This window comes from Ovis aries, chromosome 13, assembly GCF_016772045.2.
Source record: "Ovis aries strain OAR_USU_Benz2616 breed Rambouillet chromosome 13, ARS-UI_Ramb_v3.0, whole genome shotgun sequence".
Taxonomy (NCBI): Eukaryota; Metazoa; Chordata; class Mammalia; order Artiodactyla; family Bovidae; genus Ovis; species Ovis aries.
In genome coordinates this window covers 21058978-21071319 of record NC_056066.1, presented here as the reverse complement: position 1 = coordinate 21071319, position 12342 = coordinate 21058978, and the positions used below count along the sequence as shown (strand labels likewise).

Here is a 12342-nt window from a genome sequence, read left to right as displayed (position 1 = left end):
TTCTCTGCTGTAAATATCGTTGTCACATGCATTTTTGCTGAAAATACTCTTGCCACATAACTAATTGGCTGTAACGCAGTTTTGCTGTAAAAGATAAAATATCTGGCTGGCTGTTTGGTTGGATATACACAGTACAGAAATCATGACAGATGATGATGATTTGCCCAAGTTGGTTTCTTCTTCTGAAACACAAGACATGGCAGGAAAGAGGCCAAGGACCTTGAAGGCACAGAGGTGAATCTGCGTTTCCCATAAAACTTTGTAATGTCTTTTGAAGGCATGTGACAAAATGCCAAGAACAAACAGCAGTGCAGAGAGGCTTTTAGGACACAATAGAAAGCTCAGGTACAAACATGCATCCTAGCATTTGGAATTGATACCTCTCTTCAAGAAGGAAGAAATTTTGCTGAAAATAACACTGGGACGTTGAACAAGCAGACAAATTGGTAGCAAAAAAAAACGTGTAATACTATGAACAAAAGACTTGGAAAGCAAGTGCTTAGGTTCAACCCACAGAATAAAGTCGCTTACTTGCAAAGTATTGTCGTGGGTCTCCACACACATTAAATGTATTCAGATACTTTGTATTTCTCAATAAAATCTTTTTAATTTTGTGATTCACTTTCATGTTTCATTATATCCTTTCTAATGTCCCTCTTTTATTTTTCCTTATTGTATCTTTAGTGGCAAAATTATGACCTCATGGCCATTTACTTGGCAAAAATGTTTGCGGCCAAAATGTTTATGGTAAAGAAGCTTATGATGAAAACACCTAGAACCCATTTATCCAACTTGATAACCAATCAATTAGAAAACACACATCCTTCTCAAGCACACGTAGATCTTTGTTACAAATGACTCATTGACTATTCCATTAAAAGCTCCAACTAATTTTAAAGAATCAGTGTCATATAAAATGTGCTGTCTGGCAATTCAATTAGGTAAGAAGTCAATATTGAAAAGATGAAATTTAAAATTGCCATAATTTGGAAATGCAGTATAATTCATAGTTCAATGTAACTTCAGTAAAAATGAGGGCCTTCCCTGGTGGCTCAGCGGTAAAGAATCTACCTGCTAAGCAGGAGATGTGGGTTCAATCCCTGTGCTGGGAAGATCCCCTGGAGAAGGAGATGGCCTTCCTGCCTTGGAAATCCCATGGACAGAGAAGCCTGGCGAGTTATAGTCCGTGGGGTCACAAAGAGTTGAATACAACTGAGCAACAGAGTTTCAGAAAAATACTGACAAGATTGACTGATTTTAAAATTTATATGAAGAACAAAAGTTCAAAAGTTGTCAAAACACCTGAGAAGATGAAAAAGTAAAGTTTGTTCTATAGCTAGTGATATTCCTTATAAAACTACAGTAATTAAGACAGGGTAATATACAATGTATTCATTCTTCCAGAAAGTCATTGGGATCATATCATCCCCTTAATTAAAACCCTTCAGATAGCTTTGTCCTGTCTTTAACACGAGGCTCAAACTGCTTCAGTGTTACTGGGCCCTGTTCACCTCACCAGTGTTACCTCTCACCACTCTTATCTTCAGTTACCCCTCAGAAGTCATTAAATATCACCTCCTCAAACAAACGCTCCCTTATCCTACTGAACAAGACCATGCACCTCTTTGCCGGGGTCATTCTCTAAGTGTGGTTCTTTGTTCAGTGTGTGTTTCCCCTGCTACACACATTTCTCACACTTATATTAGCAGTACTTAGAACAGTAAATAGTACGTTCTTATATTAGGATCTGCACTTATTGAATAAATTGATCTCACAAGATCAGAAGGAAAATTTAACCCTAGTTTTAAGCACAGAAAATAGACTGGAGTTGGTGACCCTGTTCACTTACCTGTAACAGAAGTCTAGGATTGCTCACAATAGAGCTAGTAATGTTGACAATTTAGTTATGGAATAAAAAGGAAACACTGGATATTATAGAATGTGCTAGAGTCTGAGCTTCTTGGGAAGAGGGAATAATTTTTTTTTTAAAAAATTAGTGCTTAGCACAGACCATAGGACATGGTGTATTCCCCACACATATATTTAGGAGGGCTTAGAATGTGGTGGATTCTTCTCAATAGCTTGTTTCATGCTGGGCCCACACTGAAGCAGGAAAATTACAATGTCTTAATTATACTTTTGATATCCAATTTCAACATCTTTAATTGAGTAACTGTGATTACCTGAAAGAAATATCAACCTTAAAACACAACAATGACTCTCATTAATAGGTTTTCTTTTTCAAGTATCATTGTTAAATAAGTGAAATGAAATACTTGTTGATAAATCAGTATACATTATTATAATTCACCACCCCCTCAACCAAGTGTCAAAAAGTTGATTAAAGGTACATTGGCAGTAAGTTCAAGAATATCCTGAAAAATGCATTTCTCAAGATATTTATGAGACATCATAAATAAAAACTTAATTTAAAAAGGCTTTAGTAACCAGGATTCCCTAATAGTTTTAAAAACAGCTCTTTGACATGATATCACTGAATAAGAAAACTTATAGAACTGTTTCTGGTTTTTGTTAGAAATATATACCCTAAAACTTAACAAAGCGAGAAGGAACAAATACTACTTTTCTCTGTGAACTTTATGGGATATTTTTTATGTGACTCTGAACTCACAATGCAAATATAATTCACTGAAAAACTTTTAAACACATTAGAATCCCTTCTGCAATTTTATTTACGTGCTTAAATCACTTCTTTGCATCACAGTATCCATGATATTTGCCCGAGACTTACTGTGTCCATGTTAGACCACATCTACCTTCTTCTATTATGCTGATTTACTGCAATCAATCTTTTCCTCCATACCACTGATTTCATTATTTGAGTGAAAAAGATGAAAGAAAAAAAAAGATCTCAAAAAAGCAGCAAATATTTAAGAGAGCTGCCCTTTGATCAAAGAGATTGAAATCCTGGTTCTACGATTCCTGAGTCACATATCTAACTCTGGTTTCTTTCTTTCCACCCCTACCTCAACATCACCCTTCATCCTTTCCTCTTCCCCTCTTGGTACCACGGAGGCAATAACAGCTCTGATCTCATAGGATGGGTATGAGAATAAATTGAGATAATACATGTAGAGTTAAACCCAACATCTGGTACATATAAGGGCTCAATGACTGCTGGTTCTTTTTATTAAATTAGACCCCGTTTCATTAAGTTGCAGCAATGATATACGCCAGCTTGGTCTTAGCAATCTCATCGTAATAAAGCACACCTGTACCTCTTCAGGGCATCCACTGTCCACCCAGTCCTGCCGATGGCGATCAAATCCACTGGAACATCTTCAGAGACAGCCATGTTGTAGATCAGAAAAGAAAGTATGGGATACAGAGTGGAGGTAGAAATTAAAAGAGAAACACTGGTAAGTAGTTAATTTTCAAATGTGCACAACAAAAACTTTCTTCTATAGAACTCTTAGCTGGAGCAGTGGATGAGCATTTACAGAGTTCTGTGTAACCACCCATGCACACCTTAGGTAATGATGCCGTTATGTTTGCACGTGACAACAGATCACTCTACTGAGGTTCACACACAATACAGAGATCCCCATACAAAGGCGAGACAGTAGCCATTCTATGGAGCTGGTTTTTCTTTTCCTCATACGTATATATTTTTTCACCATTACTACAAACAGATACAAATTTTTTTGCAGGCATTTTTCAGGATTTCAGATCTTGTTGTTTGTTTTACTTACATTTTAAAACTTAAGATCCACAGTCACAAAAACTCTTTCCCTATGGTATAGTAAAAGGTTAGTAAGTCAGGTTTGGGATGTTCAAACCTACACATTCCAAAGAGAGAACTGGCCCTTGTCCGGGGAGATCACATCTAAGGCTTTGGAATATCCTGCCTGATAAAAGTGTCTTTGTATATCTTGGGTCTCGGGCTATGCCAGATAGTTCACACCAACAACATGATTTACAGTGCATGTCTGTGTTTATTTGCTTGGAGCCCTGGGCCACGCTGCATCAGTTTGACCCTTGAGGGGCTGGAGAATAGAGATAAAGTTGGTCATGGAAAATTTCATATCTATATGATGGCCCTCAGTAAAAACTCTGGACACAAAGACTTGGATGAGTTTCCTTGAGTGGCAATACTTGGTGTGTGTTTTCACAAACAGTTGCTGGAAGAATCAAGTGTCGACTCCACTGAGGGAGAAAGACTGGAAGCTGTGCCTTGTCACTCTTGGATTCCCCATGTTCCTTCCCTTTGCTGATTTTAATCTGGGTCCTTTTGTTGTAATAAACAGCAACCTGGAGCACAACTTTTTCTCCTTTCTGTCCATTCTTTTAGTGAATCAGTGAAGCTGAGTGTGTTCCTGTGGATTCCTGCCTACATAATTCCTATGATTAAGTCACGTCTAAGAGGTCAGCTTCACAAGGAACTCTACTTCGTGCTCTGTGGTGACCTAAATGGGAAGGAAATCCAAAGAAGAGAGGATATATGTATATGCATAGCTGATTCAATTTGCTGTACAGCAGAAACTAACAGAACATTGTAAAGAAACTGTACTCCAATAAAAGTTAAGTAAAATAATAAAAATAAAAGGTCAAATTAAGCAAGTACTGGGTTGATGAGATTTTGCTCACTCCCACTTTCTTTCTTCTTCTTTTTTAAAAGTTTTTGACTGGGCTGTGTGGATGTGGGATCTTAGCTCTCCAACCAGGGATTGAACTCACAACTCTTGCATTGGAAGCGTGGAGTCTTAACCACTGGACCACCAGGGATGTCCTCCACTCTCTTTCTTGGTTGAAATAATTTCTGCTCTCCCTACAGAAAATCCAACTACAGTTCATTCACTTTTCAAGACTCAGAAATTACTACCCAGAGCCCATTCAGATAAAGCTTCATCATTGGTGTGCTCACATGTTACTTTACTATTTAACATTTCTCATTTATATAAAATTTCATGGCCTTATGTCTTATTTGGGCTTCCCTTGTGGCTCAGCTGGTAAAGAATCTGCCTCTAATGTGGGAGACCTGGGTTCAATCCCTGGTTGGGAGATCCCTTGGAGAAGGGAAAGGCTACCCACTCCAATATATTGGCCTGGAGAATTCCATGGACTATACAGTCCACGGGGACGCAAAGAGTCAGATACCACTTATTTACCAAACTTGATTGTGAATACTTTAAAGTTAGGACCAGTGTTATATTTGAGCATTCCTAGTATATCTGAAACATGATTTTTTTCCATATATTTACCTATGAAAAGTTAAGTGTCTGCTGTTACCCCATTTGTTTATTCTATATGCTGAGCACATCATAAGAAATGCCAGGCTAGATGAGTTATAAGCTGGAATCAAGATAGGTGGGAGAAACACAAACTCAGATAATGCAGATGACACCACTCTAATGGCAGAAAGCAAAGAGGAACTAAAGAGCCTCTTGATGAGGGTGAAAGAGGAGAGTGAAAGAGCTGGCTTAAAACTAAATATTAAAAATCTAGGATCATAGCATGTGACCCATTATTTTATGGCAAAAAGAAGGGGAAAAGGTGGAAGTAGTGACAGATTTCCTTTTCTTGGGCTCTAAAATCACTGCGGACGGTGACTGCAGCCATGAAATCAGAAGATGACTGTTTCTTGGCAGGAAAGCTATGACAAACCTAGACAGTGTATTGAAAAGCAGATATATTACTCTGCCAACAAAGGTCCATATAGTCAAGGCTATGGTCTTTCCAGGGGTCACATACTGTTGTGAGAGCTGAACCACAAAGAAGGCAGAGTACCAAAGAATTGATGCCTTCAAACTGTGGTGCGAGAGAAGACTCCTGAAAGTCCCTTGGATGGCACGGAGATCAAACAGTCAATCTTAAAGAAAATCAACCCTGAATACTCGTTGGAAGGAACGATGCTGAAGCTCCAGTGTTTTGGGTATCTGATGAGAACAGCTGACTCATTGGAAGAGTCTTTGATGCTAGGAAAGATTGAGGGCAGATGGAGAAGAGGCTGTCAGAGGATGAGATGGCTGGATGGCATCACCGATGCAATGGACGTGAACTTTGATGCCATGGACATGAACTTCGGGAGATAGTGAGGGACAGGGAGGTCTGGCATGCTGCAGTCCATGGGGTTGCAGAGTCAGATACAACTGGGTGACTGAACAAGTATATCTGACACATGATTTATTTTTCAAATATTTATGAGTCTATGAAAAACAAAGATTTACATTGATCCTGAATTTTAATATATAAATATATGCTTAATACATTATAAATATAAATCCATATTAATAATCTAAATAGATATTTATGTATTTTTCAAAATAAATGGAGGCTTTTTGTCTTCTATTCTTACAGGCTGTTCAATTTTAGTCTCATGTTTTCTTACACTGTTACTTCACAACTTCTTTTTTCACTTGTTTTGCAATGAGTCCACATGATTTTTTCCTAAGAATCCTTGCCAGAGATCATGTACCATAGCATGAATGAGCACAATTTAATTCAAGCGGAATGTGAAAACAGCTCGACTGTCAACAGCAAGATCATATCTATCATTCTGCTTGGACATGATCCATTAGAGCTCAGCTATTTTATACCTACCATCTGTGCTGAACAAGCTCAAGTGTGAAATAAACATCAGTGTGTGATCTAGCATCCTGAGTTCAGAATCTCCAGTTCGTCAAGACCATCTCTGGTTACCCAAAGAGATTCTGATGTTTAGAGTCCAATTCCAGATGAATCAGATGGTTGTTGCCTCTTCTTTTCCTCCCCTTTCAAGTTTGTTTAAATATTGAAAAGTATACTGATATTCTCTTTTGCAAGATGGGAATCTATCAATTTTCTACAGAGAATATATTTTGGGAATCATCTGACAAGTAATTAAACGCAACAGATAATTTTAAAATGCAGTTTGTCTTTATTTACTCCATTCTAGATGTACTCAAAGCCAGTGGGAAATAGTAACTTTTACCTTATATTGTAAAAAGACAGTACCAAATCTTAAATTTATGAGTCAATTTTATCTTAAGTAATTGGTCCCTTAAAATATTACATTAATCCCAGGGAAAAGTATAGAAACACTGCAATTTGCCTGAGTTATTAAATACTCTCTCAATTATTGTATGTGAAATTAGGTTCTACTGAAAATATGTAATTCAATTCAGTAATTCATTCATTTACTTATTCACAATGGATTACCTATTAGTTGATCCACAGCTTACTAACTGCCAGGGTGGGAAGGATTGACAATGGACAACCACAAATAAAATTTGGTTTGAAAAATTCATACATTTTCGTACCTTATGATGCCTTTACAAATTAACAAAACAGGACTTTGCCTTTTCATAATTTAATTTTAAAACCTAATTTAAACAGCATCAAAACCCAATTATAAACAAGAAGATGTGCCTGTGTGTGTGCTGTACCAATCATTAAGAAAAGCTATCTTTCTATTATTTCAAAATTCTAAATAATGAGACTGATTCTGGGAAAGATTGAAGGCAGGAGGAGAAGGGGTGACGATGATGAGATGGTTGGATGGCATCATCCATTCAATGGACATGAGTTTGAGCAAACCCCGGGAGATGGTGAAGGACAGGGAAGCCTGGTGTGCTGCAGTCCATGGGGTCTGACATGACTGAGCGAACAACAACAAATAAGTAAAAAAATCACTTCTGACAACACCTTCCTCCCTCCACTGAGCTGCTGTGTTGTTTCTCTAAAGCATCACGACATTAACCACATTGTGCTTTAGCAGGTTGTTTTCCAGAGTTCTCAGAGAGGCTCTCCTGACCTGGAATCACCTGGTGTTCCTGCTGAAATGCAGATTCCTGGATCTCAGTAAGATTCTCCTACAACTTAGGTCCAGCAATTTCATTGGAAACAGGTGTTCCTGGTGACTCTCACCACATTGAAGTGGGAAACCCACTGACTTCCCATATGATGTCTACACAATAGGCCTCTTTCTGCTCCACCAGCCCATCTCCTGTGCTTATTACCCCTCTCTGATTGTGTTTCTCTCTTTTTGGAGTCTCTGCCTTTGAACATGCCATTACGTTTGTCTGGAGTACCTTCCTTATCTCTAATTAGTAAACCAAATATAATGCAAGACATATCTCCTCCCAGAAGCACCTCCTTTTCCTCTTACCCAGGAGAGATAGCACCCTGTTTTCAATGTCCCTCAACACCAGTGCTAAGGTCTATTATTCCACTACAATTGGTTGTTTTCAAGCTTCTCATACACATAAGACTTTGCAGGGGAACATAATTCAGATGAAAATTTAGGGTCAAACTGCTTGAGTTAGAAGTCTGGTTTGGCCACCAAATAGGTATGTGATCTTAGGCAAGCTATTTTTCTTATTTAAACTGGTTTCCTCATCTGTAAAATGATGGAGGGGGATTAGGTAAGAACTAAAAGTAGAGTGTTTGGTACACAGTCAACATTTAGTAAATGCCAGCTGTTTTTAACACCTAAGTAATGTCTTTGTAGTATGTACGTAACAAGGTTAAGAACTCTTGAAAATGAGTGTGTGAGATTTTCACTATAAAGATAGAAGTTAGAAAATGTATAGAAATTAATGCTGTGTACCATGGTAATATGAAATGTGTTTTATACTTAAAAGTTCTTTATTACCACATTTGGAAATTAATATTATAGAATCTTATGAGAGAAAAATCTGAATTGCTCTCAAATATAGAGCACATATTTATTCAATATTTAAAAACAGAAATTATATGGTTTTGTAAACATTCCTTAAAAAATGATTTCAACAGTCTGGGTTCCTAGCTACAAAAGATTTCCAATGGTCTTATTTTCAAGCTATTACCTTCTTCTCACTATTACCTAATACCAAAGCAGATTGTTGGAGAGTGACACTTCAAGTTAAATGTACTATTTTCCACTCAGCTTCAATGGGATGTTGATTTCAAAGCCCCCAGGAACTGTGTTAAGTGAACCCCATTTAATAAGGCAGCCGAGAAAGGAAACAATATTCTCCTAGTTTGCAGCATCTATTCAATCGTGAGATTAAAGAGTAAATCTCATCACATCTCTAACTGATCTCAGTTTGTGGAAAGGGCTTCACAAATGCAACTTATTTTGCAAAGGTAGTATGTTCAGATAAAGAACACAGAGTAAATGTTAAAATACATACATAAGGATTAAAAATGAAGTCCATATCTTTCTACACAATTGAACATGTGTCATTTCACCAGGAAGATGAAACCAGTACAAGAGAAAATTCTGGAAAAAACCTTCACAGATCCCTGAGACCCAGTTAGGAATTAGTTTGGAGATTAGGAGTCAGATTAAGAGATTAGGGGAAAAAAAAACCAAAAAACCACAGGGCACTAAATATTTTAGGCTTTGCAGACTACACAGTTTCTGTCCTAATTATCAATACTTACCTCTGTGATAACTGAAAAAGCAAGAGAGTTTCAGAAAAGCATCTATTTCTGCCTTACGACGACGCCAAAGCCATTGACTGTGTGGATCACAACAAACTAGAAAATTCTTCAAGAGATGGGAATACCAACCATCTGACCTGCCTCTTGAAAAATCTGTATGCAGGTCAGGAAGAAACAGTTAAAACTGGACATGGAACAACAGACTGGTTCCAAATAGGGAAGGAGTATGTCAAGGCTGTATATTGTCACCCTGCTTATTTAACTTATATGCAGAGTACATCATGAGAAACGCTGGGGTGGATGAAGCATAACCTCAGATGTGAAGGTGATACCACCCTTATGGCAGAAAGTGAAGAGGAACTAAAAGCCTCTGGATGAAAGTGAAAGAGGAGAGTAAAAAGTTGGCTTAAAGCTCAACGTTCAGAAAACTAAGATCATGGCATCTGGTTCCATCACTTCCTGGCAAATAGATGGGGAGACAGTGGAAACAGTGACAGACTTAATTTTGTTGGGCTCCAAAATCACTGCAGATGGTGACTGCAGCCATGAAATTAAAAGATGCTTACTCCTTGGAAGAAAAGCTATGACCAACCTAGACAGCATATTAAAAGCACAGACATTACTTTGCCAACAAAAGTCTGTCTAGTCAAGGCTATAGTTTTCCAGTAATCATGTATGGATGTGAGAGTTGGACTATAAATAAAGCTGAGTATTGAACAACTGATGCTTTTGAACTGTGGTGTTGGAGAAGACTCTTGAGAGTCCCTTGGACTGCAAGGAGTTTCAACCAGTCCATCCTAAAGGAAATCAGTCTTGGATATTCACTGGAAGGACTGATGTTGAAGCTGAAACTCCAATACTTTGGCCACCTGATGCAAAGAACTGATTCATTTGAAAAGACCTAATGCTGGGAAAGATTCAAGGCAGGAGGGGAAGGGGATGACCAGAGGAAGAGATGGCTGGATGGCATTACCAACTCAATGGACATGAGTTTGAGTGAGCTCCGGGTGTTGGTGATGGACAGGGTGGCCACGCAGGCTGTGGTCCATGGGGTCGCAAAGAGTCGGACATGACTGAGCAACCGAACTGAACTGAACCTCTGCGATTGTAGCTCAAAAACAGCCACATACAAATGCATAAAGAAATGGGTGTGGCTGTGTTTCAATAAAACTTTATTTACAAAGCCAGGAAGTGGGTCCAATTTGGTCCACTTGCTGCAGCTTCCTGATCTGTTATCTAAAAATAAAGATCTTTCAAAATTCTGAAGACTAGAATACCTCATCAAAGTGTCTAATTATTTAAATGGTCCCTGAGGCTCAGGTATATTTACTGGCATAGTATATTAATGGGAAAATCAATTGTACATTTGTTACGTTTTCTTGCCGTAGTCGGCAAAAGTGTGATAAATGATCCTCTGGCATTAAAGAGATGGAAAATACTTTTAAAAAAAGTGTTTTAGATGAGAAACAAGTATAATGATAAACAGCTGTGACAAAAACTAACTCATAACATGTTTTGTTATGAGTATGGAGCTGTAAGATATGGGAAAATGATTTTGTTTTGAAATACTGGAAATATTTCACTGGAAAGGTAGGTCATAAAATTTAAAATGTTGAGTGCAATAATCATTATTGTCAATAAAAAGTTAGTAAAAAAATCATATCTCATTTCCCATATGGGGTATGTGTGTTCCTAATTGGCTTCAGGCATGAGATGGATGATTTAATTTCTAAAAGCATTTCTCCTAAAATCAAGAAACTTGAGCTTAAAGTTTTTCAGAATCTTCATACCTGAACTACTCATTACATAGAGCTCTGGGAATGATAGACGAATTTGAGTACACAGTAATCTATCGGGGAGACAACACTATAGGCAAATTACGAAATTTTACGTCATTATAACATCCAAGGATATGGAGCATGTTGCCTTCTAACAAAAGCTCTTGATATTAGTTGTAGCCCAGGATTGTAAGCCAATGCCATTAAGAATAGTTATCTGCAGAACACGGGAACTTTGCAAGTGAAGATGAGTTTCAGATGGAAAATTGGGGTGAAATCATCTGGATCTGATAAGCAGTACCTTGTCATATCAGATGTGGCATCATGCAGAGCTGCAGGCTTTATAAAATAAAGACTATTTCTTTAGTTTTCTAGAGGCTAGAGCACCCTAATATGTGTTTAAAAGCACAATATCAGGGTCTTTTACCCTTCCAATTCTTATATCTCATTAAAAATATTCACATCTTATTTCTTTTTCCTTCCAAACTATTGGTTATATATATATATCCTAGGAAATATGTGATGCATAAAAAGTCAGTTATACCCTGGATAATCCAATAAACCCATTTTAGTGCAAAATAATTAGTGATAGTACAGTGCTTTCATCATGTTTTAATCAGGGAGATGGCAACTGTACCCAGATTATTAGATATCTGAGTATTTATTTTATATCTACATCAAAAAGTCTCCTAAGATACTACTTAGAAAGGGCAAGAGAATGAAGTATTCACCCATATGGAAACAGTTAAAAACTATATGATTCAAAAGACTTGGACTTACTTGTTCACAGTAAAGTTCAATTTTTATCTTTGCTGTTCCTAACTTTTAAGTGCTTCTAGTGAACGCTGAAATATGCTGGCTCAGGGAGTTTTAAATTATGCAAGTTTGGCTGTGTATTGACTTAAATTATCCTTCATTACAGAGCATCATATAATCTCTGTATTATTCAAAAATTTAAGCCATATGTTTAGACATTATTACTATTATTTTTCTAAACCAATAGTAGCTTAAATAGTTAAATCTGGATTCCCACCAGAAGCAGTTGAAATAATTAAATCTGAATTTCTCAGTGACTTCCAGCTTTGTCCTAATTCACCTGGATGAAGTGGATGTGACTGTATTAGTAATATGAAGAATGCAATTTCAGAAATCTTCAATCTATCAAAAACCAGATTACTCCAAGGTAGTCTTTGAAACT

General features: G+C 37.3%; 1 protein-coding gene across 2 annotated transcripts in view; it reads right to left on the bottom strand.

Annotated features, from left to right (window-relative positions):
• The window catches only part of PLXDC2 (plexin domain containing 2), a 447502-nt gene that overhangs the window by 63615 nt on the left and 371545 nt on the right, over positions 1-12342 (bottom strand). The window contains exon 10 of one of the 2 annotated variants that reach the window (XM_027976592.2): positions 3234-3300. In XM_027976592.2, the coding sequence (XP_027832393.1) occupies positions 3234-3300 (67 nt within the window). The remainder of the gene's footprint in view (positions 1-3233; positions 3301-12342) is intronic. The other variant, XM_027976593.2, reaches the window with a different exon arrangement.